The following is a 19,515-nucleotide window of genomic DNA, read 5'->3' on the forward strand; positions in this document are numbered from 1 at the left end:
CTACAGGCATTGGTGTCAGACACGCAGACCAGGGTTCAAATCTAAGGTTTTTCACTTTTGTACCTACAGAGAAATCACATCCGTAAAATGTGAATAGTAAAGGCTAAAGGATAATTTACCTAGCAGATGCTTACTAAATGGTGACGGTTATAATTTTCATCCTTATCATCCTAGAGTATAACCCAAAGGAAATCATGTGAAAACACAATGGCAAACTGATTGAATGGGAATTCACACTGGTAACCAGATTCAAGGCTTGTTTATTTCTAATAAAACAATAATGTTAGCAATGCAACTTTTCTTGTCACATGGAAAATATGCCAGAAAAGGATAGATGAAAAGAGAAAGCATGAGACTAGCCCACTTATTTCTGTTGCCACTTTTAATCACTAGGCTGGATGTCGGGAATGAAGACAATAAAACAGAGCAAAATCAAACAAACAAACAAAACAAAACAAATCAAAGAAACAATTTGAGGAATTCAAAGACTTCTATCGCAGAGGAAGAGCTTGGATTTAAAACAAGCCGTTAATATTTTCCAGTGCACTTTTTTGGTTATTTAGGGAGTCAACATCTCTGGGAAAGAAAAGCAAAGATTGTCAGAAAATAAGTTGGGAGCAAGAAAGGATTTTATCAAGAAGAAAAATGTTCCATAGCCATCTATTTTAAGATTTCATTAAATGTCACAATTCAGATTAAAGAAAGAATGGTGTGTCATTATATTGGACAGTTTTTTTTTTTTTTTTTAAATTTTTCTCTTCTCTTTTAGGGGAGAAAAAGGCCCTGTCTTTCCTTGTGGGGGGGGGGGGGACTGGCAAAAGATTTATGAACTCTGTTCAGCATTGCTTTAGCATGCTGTTTGAAATTCACATGCTTGAACAAATGAATACATATTCATCAATTCTGCTTCCTTTCTAGGTGCCTCCTATACTGCTTGATAAGCAATTCTCTGAATTCACTCCGGACATCACACCAATCATTTTGGCAGCCCATACAAATAATTATGAGATAATAAAACTTTTGGTTCAGAAAGGAGTCTCGGTGCCCCGACCCCATGAGGTTCGTTGTAACTGTGTAGAATGTGTCTCCAGTTCAGATGTGGACAGCCTCCGTCACTCACGCTCCAGACTCAACATCTACAAGGCCTTGGCCAGCCCCTCGCTCATTGCACTGTCAAGTGAAGATCCTTTTCTCACAGCCTTTCAGCTAAGTTGGGAACTTCAAGAACTGAGTAAGGTAGAAAATGAATTCAAGTCAGAGTATGAGGAGCTGTCACGACAGTGCAAACAGTTTGCAAAGGACCTCTTGGATCAGACAAGAAGTTCCAGAGAACTGGAAATCATTCTTAATTACCGAGATGACAATAGTTTGATAGAAGAGCAAAGTGGAAATGATCTTGCAAGACTAAAATTGGCCATTAAGTACCGTCAAAAGGAGGTGAGTGTTGCCACACTTGATTCATCCAAGTGCCATAGAATTTAATCACAATGAAGTAAACTGCTGCTCACACAATTCGTTTTGGATTTTAGAGCATCTTCTATTTAAATGTTAGTGGATGATGTTCATTGGTTGCCAGTATAATAACTATGAATCACACTGAAGAATGGAATAAAGAGTTTAATAATTGGTAATGGTTTCTGACATCTATGTTAAAATGTACACATTTACTTGTGGTTCAGTGGAAAACTCAGGAGTTAGAATTTTCAGACTGAGAGATCTGGCTCTACAATTAATAAGTGTTATATGTTTAGACTGCAACACACATATTTCTTTGAGCTTCATTTTTCTCATCTACTTAATGGACTTAATATTTATAATGTTTGATATATGTATATTTACATCAGAAATATTTTACTCACAAATTCATAGGGAGCATACAATCTGTGGATGTGTGTAAGGGCTTCTAGAAAATTATATGGTATTATGGTAATAAAATGTGTTATTAAAGTTATTGATAAGGAAAATGTCTTTAACCCAATAGCAGATGAAATTTGCTCAGCTCTCATCTCTGGGTTAGTACCTTGATTTGTTAGGAATCAGAATCTAAACAAGGTGATTGCAAGAGAGTAGTAATTTTCTCATGAAATTTTCATGGATTTGAATATTGAGCAGTAAAATCTTATCACCCAGTACTATTTTTTTGTGTTTCCATTTCAATTTGAATGAGTTCTCAAAACACTGTTTTCTTCTATCTCCATAAAATACTGGTTCTGTATTCACACTTGAATGACAGTAATTATCTATTCCATAACAATAGTTGGAAAAATATATAAGATTTTAAAAGAGTGATTAAAAAAGACTTCTGAATTTGAAAACATACTCAGTCTCTTTTGAACTTGGACTTGATTATTCCCTATTAGCCCGGACTACTTTGTCCGTGCTAGTTATTAAATAATTAAGACTCAAAAAACTTGAGTTCGGTTCATAGTTTTTACTGTAGTTCTTTTTTTTTTTTTCCCTGTAGTTCTTTGACTGACTGTGTTAATCCAGTTGTCATGGTAGCCTGAAACCAGTTGAAAGTTTTTTATCCTAACAATGAAGGGAAGAGCTCCCGTGTGCATTTCCTCTGACTCTTAAATCACATATGCTGGTTTGGGACTATGTCAACAGTACTGACTCATTGTTTAGGTTCCAGTGTTTAGGGCTCAGAGACGTAGTATCTCAGGGCTAAAATAATTTTAGTTTGCAGCCATAAGATAAATATTCAAGATAAAATGACAAAACTTCACATGATTAAATATTTTGAAAGCACTAGATATGAAGATGAAGTCATTGCATGCATTAGAGTTGATACCACCAGGTAAGACAATGATACGGCTGTAGAATTTGTACCAGTCTGATGCAAAGATCCATTATTCGCAACTGCTTTGCTTATCTTCATTTATTTTCCTTTAGAGAGGGGTGTGTTAGAGATTGACACGATTGTTACAATGATCTTCTCTTATTTTGCTTTTAAATTCACTATTTTCCATGAACTTATCATTTTTAAACATTTATGTATTTATACATACAACCAGTGTGACAGATGGAGAGAGAGAGAACTTTCATCCATTGGATCACTCCCCAAATGCCTGTAGTAGCCAGAGCTAAGAGCTCAAACTAGGAGCCAGGGATTCTACCTGGGTGGAATCGAGGAATTCGACCCCTGTGGTTGGTAGGAGTCCAATTGCTAGGAACATCATCTGATGCCTCCCAGACACATTGACAGGAAGCTGAATCAGAAGCAGAGGCAGAACTGGATGCATTGGGATATGGGATGTAGGTGTCCTAAGCAGCAATTTAACCCTTTGCACCAAAGTGCCTCATTTCTCTCATAATATAGCTACTCAGTGTTGTTAGCATCCCGCAAGTGATGAAGAAAATAAAATTCCCAAGATATCAAGCCACAAAGTCAAACAAAAAAGAAAATAAACCAACTTCCTCTACTCACTTGTTGAACTGCTCTCTTCATAGTCAATGAATCAAGTCAACATTATTCTTTGTCTACACTGATTTTGCTCTGACATCATCAATGATTTCACTTTGTCTTTGGTCACAATGACATTTGTGAAGATCCCGAAATAAAATACTCATGAACTCCTTTATCATGCCCTCATAGCAGGAGGCTATAAAGGATATTTGAGAGGCCAGTGCTGTGGCACAGTAGGTTAATCCTCCGGCTATGGCATCAGCATCCCATGTGGGCACCCTTTCTAGCCCTGGCTTCTCTTCCTCTGATCCAGCTCTCTGCTAAGGCCTGGGAGAGCAGTTGAAGATGGCCCAAGTGCTTGGGCCCCTGCATCCACGTGGAAGACCTGGAAGAAGCTCCTGACTCCCAGTTTTGGATCAGTCCAGCTCTGGCCATTGCTGCTATTTGAGGAGTGAACCAGCAGATGGAAGATCTTTCTCTGTCTCTCCTTCTCATTGTCTGTATATCTACCTCGCAAATGAATAAATAAAATCATAAAAATGGAACATTCCATCAAGTGAAACTTGTCAAATTCTGAAGTTTACCAAATTCACAGTTGTCCAAAAAACAGGAAAATTAATGTATATGTCACACATATAAATATGTTTATTTTTTGCTAACAAATAATTTTTAACACTTTATTAATTTATTCATTTGTTAATTGTTCAACATATTCAAAAGTTGCTCACAAAGTGCACGGGCAAGGCATATTGTAGAAATACTTTACATCAGGCACTGGGTTCTAACCCAGTTGCTCCTCTTCCAGTCCAGCTCTCTGCTGTGGCCTGGGATAGCAGTGGAGGATAGGCCAAGTCCTTGGGCCCCTGCACCCACATGGGAGACCAGGAAGAGACTTCTGGCTCCTTGCTTCAGATCGGTGTAGCTCTGGCCATTGTGGCCATTTGGAAAGTGAACCAATGGAAGGAAGACCTTTCTCTCTGTCTCTCTCTCACTGTCTGTAAACTCTACCTGTCAAATAAAAAAAAAAAATGAAAGCAATAGCTTCCTCAAAAGGAAGTGCTTAAAAAAAGAAATATTTTACATCAATTTCAAAAAAATTTCACTTAATAAGATTATTTTTAATGACATTTCCATGAACTTTTTGAAGTCCTCTCATTTTTCACAGAACACAATCAAGGCACTATGTGCACTTGGTGCTCTTTGGCAACACATCCCGGCTCTTGAAGAACTTATAGTTTTTAAAAAGGAACAATAAAAAATTTAAGTACATTTTGCTTTGTTTTGTTCCTAAACTTCTGCAGATATTCATCCCTACTGAATATATGTTCTTTGTTTAGATTCTTTTGTCTAGTTGGAGAATATGCAAGAGAACTTAGCTTCAAAGTCTATTGAACTAACAGTTACAAACCAAGATGTCAGAAATAAAGCAACAGTGGGCCTTTGACAGTTTCTCACACTTCTTTCAAGCTGCTTCTATTTTTTATTAATATAAAGTTGTAGATTTAGGGTGTAATAGAACCTAATGCAACAAGGTGAAGGATGGCTATAAACGTATTGTATGTAACAAGAAAATAGGATTTAGATATTACACTTGCATTTTCCCCTTTCATTGTTTGACATTTTTATGAAGAAAAAATTAAAACAAAATCATTTATTCAATATCAGACAGTGTATTTCCTTTATGTTAATGATTTTCTCAAAGAAAAGTAACTTGTATGTATGTATGTAAAAAAGTATGTAAAAAAGTAAATTGTATGTCTGTTAGCCTTTAAAAATTAAGGCATAGTAATTTATACCTATGTGTATTCTTTGAAATATGTTTTGCTTTATTAAATCCATTTCTATATTATACAGAAATTATTCTTTTACATACAATACCTTTATTTTAGACATGCAAGAAAAGCTATTTCATAATCTACTGATTTAAAATAAGCAGCTGTACACACATAACAAAGGCAGCATTTTGTCTCAGTTCAGCACACAGAGTTCAAAGCAAAAAAAAAAAAACATGAGACAATGAATATTTATTTGTTTTTAATTTTGCATAAATATTCAGAAATTTTTCACCTCAAAACATGGGATTTAAAATTTTCTAGTTGGGGAAGCCATGTGGCACTGAGATGGAGCCACTGCTTGGGATGTCTGCATCCCATATCAATCAGAGAGCTGAGGTCTGAGTCCTTTATATTCAGTTTCCTTCTCAGCTCATGCTAGGAGACAGCAGGTGATGGCTCAAGTACGAGGGTCCCTGCCACCCATAAGAGAAAGCTTGATGGAGTTTTAGGTTGCTGACTATGGCCTGGCAAAGCCGTGGCTGTGCTGGGCATTTGGGGAGTGATCCAGCTGATAAAAGATTCCTCTCTCCTCTCTCTCTCTCTCCTCTCTCTCTATTTATCTCATCTGTGGTGCATCTCTCATTGTTTGGAATAGTTTCTCTTTAACCTTCAGGTGGCTAAGTCCTGTCACTCTTTAGAGCTCATCTTTTTAAATTTTTTTAAAGATGTATTTATGCTTTACCTGCTATGTTACAGCGCCAGCACCTAGAGCTTATCTTACATCTTGCTGTTTCCAAAGCCATTATATGAAGTCAGCTTTTCCATGCACTCTCTGGGATAAATGTCCTCAATGTACATGTTCTACAATGTGTTGCTTTATTACATTTCCCCCTCCTGTAGGCTGCGAATGTCATGAATATGTCATTATTCATACAGTAGCACCTGAAATAAAGAAGGTGCTCAGTAAGTAATACACCCAAGTAAAGCTATGGAATCTCTTAGTCCTGGTGCATTCTTTGCATAGTCCTTTGCCTGATGAAATTATACTGCTTGTTTGTTGGTTTGTTTGTTTGCTTGATTATTTTTTAATATTTATTTTATTTATTCGAAAGGCAGTGTTACAGTGAGAGGGGAAGAGAGAGAGAATCTTCCACCTTCTGGTTCATTCCCCAAATGGCCACAACAGCCAGGGCTGTGCCAGACTAAAAGCAGGAGCCAGGAGTTTCAAGTCACCCAGGGGGTGCAGGGTCCCAAGCACTGGGGCCATCTTCTGCTGCTTTCCCAGGAGCATTAGCAGGGAGCTGGGTAGGAAGTGGAGCAGCAGGATATAAACTGGCTCCCATGTGGGATGCTAATGTCGCAGGCAGTAGCTTTACCTGCTACACCATAACACTGTTCAAGGTAATTTCCTAATAATAGCCTTCCTGTGAATTTAAATATTAAAATAGGTAATGTTGCTGGCGCCACGGCTCACTTGGCTAATCCTCTGCCTGCATTGCCGGCACCCCGGGTTCTAGTCCCGGTCAGGGTGCTGGATTCTGTCCCAGTTGCTCCTCTTCCAGTCCAGCTCTCTGCTGTGGCCTGGGAAGGCAGTGGAGGATGGCCCAAGTGCTTGGGCCCTGCACCCACACAGGAGACCAGGAGGAAGCACCTGGCTCCTGGCCTCGGATCAGCGCAGCACGCTAGCTGCAGCATGCCGGCAGTAGTGGCCATTTGGAAAGTGAACCAACAGAAGGAAAACCTTTCTCTCTGTCTCTCTCTCACTGTCTAACTCTGCCTGTCAAAAAAAAAAAAAAAAAAAAAAAAAAAAAAAAAAGGTAATGTCAGTATTTGATTGCAAACTTATTTTATTTGATTGCAAACTTATTTTAATGCTTACATTAGTGCATACCACAGATTTTTACATTTTCATTTCATATACACTTTTCTCATCAGCATACATAGAAAGAACTTTCTTGTTTATTTTAACAATTACCTAATGCTATTATAATTGTATTGGTCATATACTGGTGGAACAAACATTATCATGTAGTAATTGAAGTCAATGCATATTAAGAACAGGGTCAACTTGTTTACATAGATTATTGCACTTTAACCTCCAAACAAACCTATAAAGTATGAGCTAATTTTTGGCATGGAACCTGAGTCACAGATTATTAATTAATGTGTATGTTACTTTGCTAGATGTTGATGCCAGGATTTATATCCATATCTTAATTATAAAACTTTTTTGTAATCATCATGCCATCTTGTTCTACTTGGATATCATCCTACTGAATGTGTGTGTGGTGAACCTCAGTAAACTTGAACTTCTAGCTTAGTTTAGTTGAGCATATGAGTTTATGGCAATACTCAACTTCCCTGTAATTAAAGTTATGTACTTCAGCACTAAATTATTTTGTTTCTACATTATGATGAAGCACTTGGTTTCACCAAAGTCTACAGAACCTCTTTTTCTTCTTTTCTTACCCCATTTTTAGTTTTTTTATATCAAACAATATTTTTAGTATCATTCTGAGATGGGACAGGGAAAGTCTCCTGACAGTGGCTAAAAGCCAGCACCTGCATCCCAGTGTCACTCTTAAAAACGAACAGTTTCAAAGGAAACTATGAAAAAATCCTAATCATACCTTTAGAATTGACTGCCTGAGCACTGGGTAAAAATGAGGCATGACTGAAGACATCTTTTAGGTCAGGATTTAGCTCTTTGGTACCTGGAAGGATTTTTATGGATAAAAATTTGTGGCAGTAGAAATCATGCCCATGCTGTCATTCCTCTTGATTAATGTTTGTTAGATCACTGTGCATGAGGAGACTGACAAATTCCTTAATATTTTTACAGCAAAGATCTTACCTAGTTTCAGTAACACATGAGTGATGTTATTGTGAAGTAACTAATCCAAAAGCAACATTGCCTAGATGTTGAATAATAGAAAGCACCGAAATACATTAATTTTTTGTGAAAGTATTACACAACTCAGTCCCTTTATAGATTTTCAAATTACAGTTAGAAATACTCTACACTGAAAACAGTGTGTGTCTGCATGTGTATTTAACTTGCTTTTCTGTTAGGTGAAAGTATGTCACCAATATTAAGTTTAAACTTTGGTACTAATCTGAGTTTTATTTTGTAAATTAATAGGATTGCTAAAGAAGGAAAAAAATTGCAATAGAAAAAGTTCCGGCCGGCACCGCGGCTCACTAGGCTAATCCTCCGCCTAGCGGCGCCAGCACACCGGGTTCTAGTCCCGGTTGGGGCGCCGGATTCTGTCCCGGTTGCCCCTCTTCCAGGCCAGCCCTCTGCTGTGGCCAGGGAGTGCAGTGGAGGATGGCCCAGGTGCTTGGGCCCTGCACCCCATGGGAGACCAGGAAAAGCACCTGGCTCCTGGCTCCTGCCATCGGATCAGCGCGGTGCGCCGGCCGCAGCGCGCCGGCCGCGGCGGCCATTGGAGGGTGAACCAACGGCAAAAGGAAGACCTTTCTCTCTGTCTCTCTCTCTCACTGTCCACTCTGCCTGTCAAAAAGAAAAAAAAAAAAAAAAAAGTTCCTATACTCATACATTCATTCATTATTTTCTGTTTTTTCAATCTTAGAGGAATGAGAGAAAATGTGAAGCAATTCATGGCAAACAGATACTATCCATAGCATAGTATGGTGGACCAAATGGATTTCTACTATTTCAGAATTATAGCTTTTTAAAGCTCATTTACAGTTCCCAAAGTCTATGGTTTTATGTGTCTTGATTTATTCAAACTCCATTATATAGAGTCAAGAAATAAGACCAGTGTCATAAAGGAAACACAGGGAGCTGCGTAGAACCTGAGAACATGGCCCTTATACAACCCCTGGAGACCTAGGATGGGACTTGAGGATTCGAGGTGGAGGCATCTGAAGAGTGTTGTCTGATGGCAGGAGCAGTTTAGTCAGGAATAGAACAGAAACTAAGGAAATTTAATGAGCCTCCCGCTTTTCGCTTCCTATGCAATTAAGAAATGTTTGTTGAGTCTATGAATCAAAGTGTGCTTGCCAATTGTATTTGAGATTGGAAACTCAGAAGCGATTCTGATTTACTTGTACCTGTGCTTCATTTACCCAGACCCAGTTTTCTTGCATTCCATGTTAATTCTTTAAATGGCTGTGCAACAATCAGGGATACAGAAATACTATAACATAAAGTTCTTAATGATATAAAAATATTCCAGGTTTCTAACATTGTTTTAATGACTGTCCCGTGTGTTTATTTGACAAATGTATATATGTATTTATATATATATATAGTCCTGCAACAAATAATTCTACTGAGCAAGTGTATAAGGATCTTTAAATTTTGTTATCACTCTTAAATGACACACTTAAAAGGCTATAAAAATTTCTACCATAATGAGTTGAGCATATGTCTTAGCAGTTACAATCTCTCTTGGGACCCCAGCAGGCTGTTATAAGAGTGCCTGGATTCAAGAACCAGCTCTATTCCAGATTTCATATCTGGAGTAGATAAACTGATCATATCTTTCTGTGAATGTACACCCTGGGAGGCAGCAGATAATGGCTCAGATATTTGCGTCCCTGTCACCCACATGAGAAATCTGAACTGGGTTCTTTCAAAAACTATTCTACCATAATAACATAAATAAATTTTATATGCTAAGAAAGGGTAATAAAGTAAGAAAATTGCATTTTCTTAAAACTACTTAGAGCTGGACTCATCAATATTTCATGGGCTCTGTTTTGTGAATATATAAACTCTTTACTGCTAAATTTATCATGCCTAAATTGTTTTCTAATTCAAATTGTATTTGAACCAAATAATATTTTTTAGTAAAATAATTATTTATTACACTGGTATGGACTTCATATTGAAAACAAATCTAGAGACAAAACATGTTCTTTTTTTAAGATTTATTTAATTATTTTAAAGTCAGAGTTACAGTGAAAGAGAGAGAAAGAGAGAGAATGTTTCATCTGCTGGTTTACTCCCCAGATGGTGTGGGTTGGACCAGGCAGAAACCAGGAAGGAGCCAGGAGCTTCATCCAGGTCTCCCACATGGGTTGCAGGAACCCAAACACTTGGGCTATCTTCTGCTTCTTTCCCCAGGTCATAGCAGGGAGCTGGGTGGGAAGAGACGCGGTTGGGAAACAAACTTGCTCTCATATGGGATGCCAGTGCCACAGGTGGTCGGCTTTACCCACTATTGCCACAATACTGGCCTGACAACTCGTATTCTGTGTCTGCTTCAAATTTACCTATATGAGATCTGCAGTGGGATTATATTTTGTGCTTCAGATAATGTTATGGGAAAATAGCATCTCTATGTATTTTTTTATTATTTTAAAATTTTGATATTATGATGGCAAACAATGCCTCTCTCAGATCACATGTGTTTTGCTGGTTGATCAGCAACCAAGCCAGAGCTTTGCACATGCTTTAAATTGTTAGAATACCTGGCCCTTGCTAACCACTAGTTGTACTGAATTCTCATTTTCCTCTTTTCTTATTCTTGTACAAGTCTGCAGAATCAAATAAATACTTTTGAAATTAGTTTGTACCTGGTAAATGCCATATCAAGGTATGGGTAATTTGAGGGAACACAATCTCATAGACCTCAAATAACCCTCTTAAAAAGGCAAAGAAAGTATTTGTAGGGAGAAATATTAGTTAAGTTAGTGCACAGGTATTTCTCTCCAAAACTGAAATTTACTGCAGAAATATCATGAGTCTTTTTTTTTTTTTTTTTTTTTTTTTGACAGGCAGAGTGGACAGTGAGAGAGAGAGACAGAGAGAATGGTCTTCCTTTGCCGTTGGTTCACCCTCCAATGGCTGCCGCGGCCGGCGCACCGCACTGATCCGATGGCAGGAGCCAGGTACTTTTCCTGGTCTCCCATGGGGTGCAGGGCCCAAGGACTTGGGCCATCCTCCACTGCACTCCCGGGCCACAGCAGAGAGCTAGACTGGAAGAGAGGCAACCGGGACAGAATCCGGCACCCCGACTGGAACTAGAACCCGGAGTGCTGGTGCCGCAAGGCGGAGGATTAGCCTCGTGAGCCGCGGCGCCGGCCAATGAGTCTTCTATATTTGTTAAGTTGCAATAGCTTTGCCAGAGTTTGGTCTATTTATTTAGCACATACCAGATTATTTGCATTATATTTGATATTATTTACCAAGGTATTCTCATTTTTGCCTCTTCTATGTTATGAACTATTTTGAAACCGATCATATCTTTCAAATGTATCCTAAAATAACACTTTGTCTAGAAAGCTTTCTCTTAATCTCTGCCCTAGTCAAAATTAATTATCACTTTCTCTTTAGTATGGCAACAACTCTGCTTTGCTGCAAATGTTGACTCTTCCTGTTGATGTTTGTTTGCATGTTATTTGTCTCCAATTGCACTCTTCCTGTACACTTACCTCCTCCAATCCACTGTCAACAGCACTAAAAAAATGTGGTTCTTTTTTTTTTTTTTTTTTTTGCTGTTGTTTGGTTTTTGTTTTGTTTGCTTGTTTGCTTAGGAAAAGCAAATCTAAGGAGAACCTCCCAGTCAGAGCATTTGAAGTCTTATGTCACAAGCCACATCTGTTTTTGTTGAAATAAATATGAGCCTGGGAACTTTGTATACTATACGGCAATGCCTACCTCATGCAATATCGAAATGCCTCAGCACACTTAACAAAGATTCTGCTGAAATCTTCAATTTTGCTTTTCCTGGCAGCTATCATCATTGCTTATAGTTGAGGCTTTAACCAAAGTGAAATGCTTATAAAACAACATTGTACTATTTTTACCCCCTTGCGCCTTTATGTTCAGGAGTCTCTTGACATAGGATGGCCTCTGTTTTGTTTCATTTGTTCAACAGGGCAACGGGATTTTTCCTGGATAGTGTCAGAATCAGATACAAGGTTTTTGAACCATACCTTACTGCTTCAGGCTGCCCCTCAGATCAGTTAAATTAGGACACTTGGAAGAATAGTGGCATTTTCTTTTTTGCCTTAAATTGTTCACATGAATATAATGTGCAATCAAGTGTAAACAGTCCCTTAAATTTGCACTAAAGCTGTAGATTTCCTTGACTTTCTCAGGTAGAGAAGACAGGTTAGTCTAAATGTGATCCATCATCAAACTCACCTGGAGAGCTTTTAAAACTAGCACATACTGGAGCAGGAAGCTGGCCTAGCAGGTAAAACTCTGGTTAAGACATCTTAATCCCATACAGAAGATCAACAAGGATACAGTAGATTTAAACGACACAATAGCCCAAATGGATCTAACAGATATCTACAGAACTTTCAATCCTACAGCTAAAGATTTTACATTCTTCTCAGCAGTACATGGAACCTTCTCTAGGATTGACCACATACTAGACCATAAAGCAAGTCTCAGCAAATTCAAAAGAATTAGAATCATACCATGCAGCTTCTCAGACCATAAAGGAATGAAGTTGGAAATTAGCAACTCAGGAATCCCTAGAGCATACGCAAACACATGGAGATTGAACAACATGCTCCTGAATGAACAATGGGTCATAGAAGAAATTAAAAGAGAAATCAAAAATTTTCTGGAAGTAAATGAGGATAACAGCACAACATACCAAAACTTATGGGACGCAGCAAAAGCAGTGTTAAGAGGAAAGTTTATATCAATAGGTGCCTACATCAAGAAATTGGGAAGGCACCAAATAGATGAGCTTTCAAATCACCTCAAGGATCTAGAAAACCTACAGCAAACCAGACCCAAATCTAGTAGGAGAAGAGAAATAATTAAAATCAGAGAAGAAATCAACAGGATTGAATCAAGAAAAACATTACAAAAAATCAGCCAAACGAGGAGCTGGTTTTTTGAAAAAATAAACAAAATTGACACCCCATTGGCCCAACTAACTAAAAAAAGAAGAGAGAAGACCCAAATCAATAAAATCAGAGATGAAAAAGGAAATGTAACAACAGACACCACAGAAATAAAAAGAATCATCAGAAATTACTACAAGGACTTGTATGCCAGCAAACAGGGAAACCTATCAGAAATGGATAGATTCCAGGACACATGCAACCTACCTAAATTGAACCAGGAAGACATCGAAAACCTAAACAGACCCATAACTGAGACAGAAATTGAAACAGTAATACAGGCCCTCCCAACAAAGAAAAGCCCAGGACCAGATGGATTCACTGCTGAATTCTACCAGACATTTAAAGAAGAACTGACTCCAATTCTTCTCAAATTATTCAGAACAATCGAAGAAGAGGGAATCCTCCCAAATTCTTTCTATGAAGCCAGCATCACCTTAATTCCTAAGCCGGAAAAAGATGTAGCACTGAAAGAGAATTACAGACCAATATCCCTGATGAACATAGATGCAAAAATCCTCAATAAAATTTTGGCCAATAGAATGCAACAACACATCAGAAAGATCATCCACCCAGACCAAGTGGGATTTATCCCTGGTATGCAGGGATGGTTTAATGTGCGCAAGACAATCAATGTGGTACACCACATTAACAGACTGCAGAAGAAAAACCATATGATTATCTCAATAGATGCCGAGAAAGCATTTGATAAAATACAACACCCGTTCATGATGAAAACTCTAAGCAAACTGGGTTTGGAAGGAACATTCCTCAATACAATCAAAGCAATCTATGAAAAACCCACAGCCAACATCCTATTGAATGGGGAAAAGTTGGAAGCATTTCCACTGAGATCTGGGACCAGACAGGGATGCCCACTCTCACCACTGCTATTCAATATAGTTCTGGAGGTTCTAGCCAGAGCTATTAGGCAAGAAAAAGAAATTAAAGGGATACAAACTGGGAAGGAAGAACTCAAACTATCCCTCTTTGCAGATGACATGATTCTTTATTTAGGGGACCCAAAGAACTCTACTAAGAGACTATTGGAACTCATAGAAGAGTTTGGCAAAGTAGCAGGATATAAAATCAATGCACAAAAATCAACAGCCTTTGTATACACAGACAATGCCATGGCAGAGGAAGAACTTCTAAGCTCAATCCCATTCACAATAGCTACAAAAACAAATACCTTGGAATAAACTTAACCAAGGACGTTAAAGATCTCTACGATGAAAATTACAAACCTTAAAGAAAGAAATAGAAGAGGATACCAAGAAATGGAAAAATCTTCCATGCTCATGGATTGGAAGAATCAATATCATCAAAATGTCCATTCTCCCAAAAGCAATTTATAGATTCAATGCAATACCAATCAAGATACCGAAGACCTTCTTCTCAGATCTGGAAAAATGGTGCTGAAATTCATATGGAGGCACAAGAGACCTCGAATAGCTAAAGCAATCTTATACCACAAAAACAAAGCCAGAGGCATCACAATACCAGATTTCAGGACATACTACAGGGCAGTTGTAATCAAAACAGCATGGTACTGGTACAGAAACAGATGGATAGACCAATGGAACAGAATTGAAACACCAGAAATCAACCCAAACATCTACAGCCAACTTATATTTGATCAAGGATCTAAAACTAATTCCTGGAGCAAGGACAGTCTATTCAATAAATGCTGCTGGGAAAATTGGATTTCCATGTGCAGAATCATGAAGCAAGACCCCTACCTTACACCTTACACAAAAATCCACTCAACATGGATTAAAGACCTAAATCTACGTCCTGACACCATCAAGTTACTAGAGAACATTGGAGAAACCCTTCAAGATATTGGCACAGGCAAAGAATTTCTGGAAAAGACCTGGGAGGCACAGGCAGTCAAAGCCAAAATCAACTATTGGGATTGCATCAAATTGAGAAGTTTCTGTACTGCAAAAGAAACAGTCAGGAGAGTGAAGAGACAACCGACAGAATGGAAAATATATTTGCAAACTATGCAACAGATAAAGGGTTAATAACCAGAATCTACAAAGAGATCAAGAAACTCCACAAAAAGAAAACCAACAACCCACTTAAGAGATGGGCCAAGGACCTCAATAGACATTTTTCAAAAGAGGAAATCCAAATGGCCAACAGGCACATGAAAAAATGTTCAAGGTCATTAGCAATCAGGGAAATGCAAATCAAAACCACAATGAGGTTTCACCTCACCCCGGTTAGAATGGCTCACATTCAGAAATCTACCAACAACAGATGCTGGCGAGGATGTGGGGAAAAAGGGACACTAACCCACTGTTGGTGGGAATGCAAACTGATCAAGCCACTATGGAAGTCAGTCTGGAGATTCCTCAGGAACCTGAAGATAACCCTACCGTTCGACCCAGCCATCCCACTCCTTGGAATTTACCCAAAGGAATTTAAATTGGCAAACAAAAAAGCAGTCTGCACCCTAATGTTTATTGCAGCTCAATTCACAATAGCTAAGACCTGGAACCAACCTAAATGCCCATCAACGGTAGACTGGATAAAGAAATTATGGGATATGTACTCTTTAGAATACTATACTGCAGTAAGAAACAACGAAATCCAGTCATTTGCAACAAAATGGAGGAATCTGGAACACATCATGCTGAGTGAAATAAGCCAGTCCCAAAGGGACAAATACCATATGTTCTCCCTGATCAGTGACAACTGACTGAACACCAAAAAGGAAACCTGTTGAAGTGAAATGGACACTATGGGAAACGGTGACTTGATCAGCATAGCCCTGACTGTTAATGAACAACTTAATACATTATCCCTCTTAGTAGTTTTTTTGTCTGTTCTACTTAATATGACTGGTTTAATTCTGTAATTAATACACAGTTATTCTTAAGTGTTGAAATTTAACTGAAATGTGATCCCTGTTAAACATAAGAGTAGGAATAAGAGAGGGAAGAGATGTACAATTTAGGACATGCTCAAGCTGACTTGCCCCAAATGGTAGAGTTAGAAACATACCAGGGGACTCCAATTTAATCCCATCAAGGTGGCATGTACCAATGCCATCTCACCAGTCCAAGTGATCAATTTCAGTTCACAATTGATCATAATGAAAGGACTAAGAGTCAAAGGAAGCACATAAACAAGCCTAGTACCTGCTAATGCTAACTGATAGAATAAATAAAGGGGAGAGTGATCCAACACGGGAAGCGAGATACTCAGCAGACTCATAGAATGGCGGATGTCCTAAACAGCACTCTGGCCTCAGAATCAGCCCTAAAGGCATTCCGATCTGGCTGAAAAGCCCATGAGAGTATTTCAGGCATGGAAAGCCAAGACACTCTGGCAAAAAAAAAAAAAAAAAAAAAAAAAAAAAAAAAAAAAACACCTAAATGAAAGATCTCTGTGAGTGAGATCCCAGTGGAAAGAACAGGTCTTCAAAGAAGGAGGTACCTTTCTCTGAAGGGAGGAGAGAACCTCCACTTTGAATATGACCTTGTCTAAACAAGATAAGAGTGGGTGAACTCAAAAGGCTTCCATAGCCTTGGAAACTCATGACTGGTGCATAGGGAGATTACTGATGCCATAAACAGGAGTGTCAATTTGTAAAGTCAACAACAAGAGTCACTGTGCACTTACTCCTCATGTAGGATCTCTGTCCTTAATGTGCTGTACATTGAGACTTAATGCTATAATGAGTACTCAAACAGTATATATTTCGCTTTGTGTTTCTATGGGGGTGCAAACTGTTGAAATCTTTACTTAATGTATACTAAACTGATCTTCTGTAAAAAAAAAAAAAAAAGAAGATATTATCAATTCCCAACTTGACTCGCACTGGCATTAAACATGACAATAGGTCTGATCTGATTTCATGATCATTTAAAAAATCATCTATTATTTTTCACTTTATGTTTGTGTGGGAGCAAACTGTTGAAATCTTTACTTAATGTATGCTAAACTGATCTTCTGTATATAAAGAGAATCGACAATGAATCCTCATGTGAATGGAAGGGGAGAGGGAGTGGGAAAGGGGAGGGATGCGGGTGGGAGAGACGATATGGGGGGGAAGCCATTGTAATCCATAAGCCGTACTTTGGAAATTTATATTCATTAAATAAAAGTTAAAAAAAAGATCTGTCAGATTTATCAATTTTGGAGTTATTTATTTGAAAGGCAGGGAGTTACAGAGAGTTGATCACCCACACACAGACACACACACACAAACAGACACACACACACACAGAATCCTCCACCCACTGGTTCGCACTCCAGATGACGACAGCATCTGGGTTGGGTCAGGCCTAAGCCAGGAGACCAGAACTGCACCTAGGTCTCACACGAAGGTGGCAGAGGCCCAAACACTTGGCTGTTATCCATTGGTTTCTAAGGCATGTTAGAAGGGAGCTGCATTGGAAGTGGAGCTGCCAGGACTGGAGCCAATGCTCCAATAGAAGGTGCTGGATTTGCAACCAGCAGCTTAACCTGATGCATCACGCTGATCCAACTTTATCATTTACCATTTTACTATTTGTTATAAATATTTGTATATGCTTTGTGGACTGAATTGCCCTTGTTAATGTCAAAAAGAACTGGACTCCTCTTACAGGATATTAATATAATTAGTACTCTCAGCCATTAAGATACACAGCCTTGCAAAATAAGCATAGTGTATACATTTTATCCCAGCCGTGAGTCCGTCTATACGCTCTCTTCTAATTATAGGCTTTCAAAAGCAACTTCATCATGGACTACATGCTTGATTTTGATTTGTCCTGACTCACAATTTTTTTAAAAAAAGATTTATTTATTTATTTGAAAGTCAGAGTTATTGCGAGAGAGAGAGAGACTCATCTTCCATCTGCTGGTCAGATATATTTTACATATTGATTATAAGGTGAACAAATTTCTTGTATTTCATATACACAATTTAGGAGCATAGTGATACTTCCCACCCTCCCTCCTCCTTCCATTCTTATTCTTTAATTTTTAAATGACATACTTTCAGTTTATTTTATAGTCATAAGCTTAACCCTCTACTAACATGAGTGCTACACTCAGATCAGGAACTCATGTCACATTCACACTCATAGAAATACTAAGCATATGGTAGGATTTTAATATGTAAGACTGTAATGAGTGATATAAATAAGAATAATACCAGGAAAAGTGGTAAAAAAAAAAAAAGCAGCAGTGTCTAGCTTTATTTCCCCCACTGCTGTTCTGCAGAGCAAGCTCACTGACCCATTGATTGCAATCCCTGGTCTCTCCTTTCTCCACATGTGAGCACACATCTACTGTTGCTAGGCAAAGGCAACATGGCTCACAGATTCCTTAATGCTTCAGCTCAGCACCCTCCCAAGTACCAAATATTTCAGTGCCTGACACTGTATAATGGAGGAAGCAAATGCCTGTTCAGGACTTGTCAGCTGTAGACAGAGCTATGACAGGTCATTAGGCATTTAATTTAACACTAGGGTTTTTAGAGCTTGGAATTCAATCCTCAGGAGTTCCTTTACAGCTAATTAAGTGGTGTGTGACCACTTTCTCCTAATTCATATCTGCATGGGATTGTTTTATCTTTCATGGTTAAATTTGAAATTACAGATATCTAAAACATTGTATACATTTATCCTTATAAATGGCACTGATTAAAACAATAACAAATGTATGTCTTAAAAATATAACATAGCAGTGCTTTACTCTAGATGAAATATGACATGGCTTTATTTCATATAACTTTAAATACTAAAATTATTGAGCAATCTATTTTCAAAGAGGTATGGTTTTCTATTTACCTGACAAAATGTGTATATCCTCAGGCCGAATAAGCAGCTCTTTCTAAAACAGCTTTCATTTGTTACAGACATAAAATGAAAACATTGAGCTGATGATAATATCTTTGAAAAATTCCATTGTGTGTTAGATACCTTCCCTTTATCTTCAAATGAATTGCTTTTCTGTATAAAACTGATAATTCTGATTATGAGGATGGCTTTAGGATCAACCAATTTGCATTACTCAAATGTGACCATTCAAGTCTGTCAGTGATGAAGAACCATTTCTTTTATTTCTTTGCACAAAAGTTCACAGGTAAATTTGAGAGCTATTTCCTCATAGGTCATTAGGTAATGACCCAGATTTACTGTTACTTTACTCTAAAGAAAATCTAGAATTACCAAGTTTTGAGGCTGTGGACTGCATATCTTATCCCAACTATGTTTTTTCAGGGAAAACACAAAAAATTCAGTAGGTTACCCTTAAGAAATTTATGAAACAGAAATATTATAGTTCTCAATAAACTTTTGATGATTTGGAAATATGAACTCCTGCTTGAATTTTCTTATAAATTATTTATATCAGAGGGAGCTTTTTACCTTTTCCCTCATTCTCATTTTCCTGTGTCCATATTAGGTATACTCAAATTTTTCCAAATACAGGCTGATTATTTTATATTTGAATCTTAGAATTAGAAACATCCTGTATGATTCTGAC

General features: G+C 38.0%; 1 protein-coding gene across 7 annotated transcripts in view; it reads left to right on the forward strand.

The window, feature by feature from the left end:
• Positions 1-19,515, forward strand: part of TRPC4 (transient receptor potential cation channel subfamily C member 4) — a 255,987-nt gene that overhangs the window by 137,373 nt on the left and 99,099 nt on the right. For all 7 annotated transcript variants that reach the window (XM_051831769.2, XM_002721087.5, XM_070048964.1 and 4 more), the window contains one exon: positions 919-1,437. In XM_051831769.2, the coding sequence (XP_051687729.2) occupies positions 919-1,437 (519 nt within the window). The remainder of the gene's footprint in view (positions 1-918; positions 1,438-19,515) is intronic.

Source organism: Oryctolagus cuniculus, chromosome 9 (assembly GCF_964237555.1).
Source record: "Oryctolagus cuniculus chromosome 9, mOryCun1.1, whole genome shotgun sequence".
Taxonomy (NCBI): domain Eukaryota; kingdom Metazoa; phylum Chordata; class Mammalia; order Lagomorpha; family Leporidae; genus Oryctolagus; species Oryctolagus cuniculus.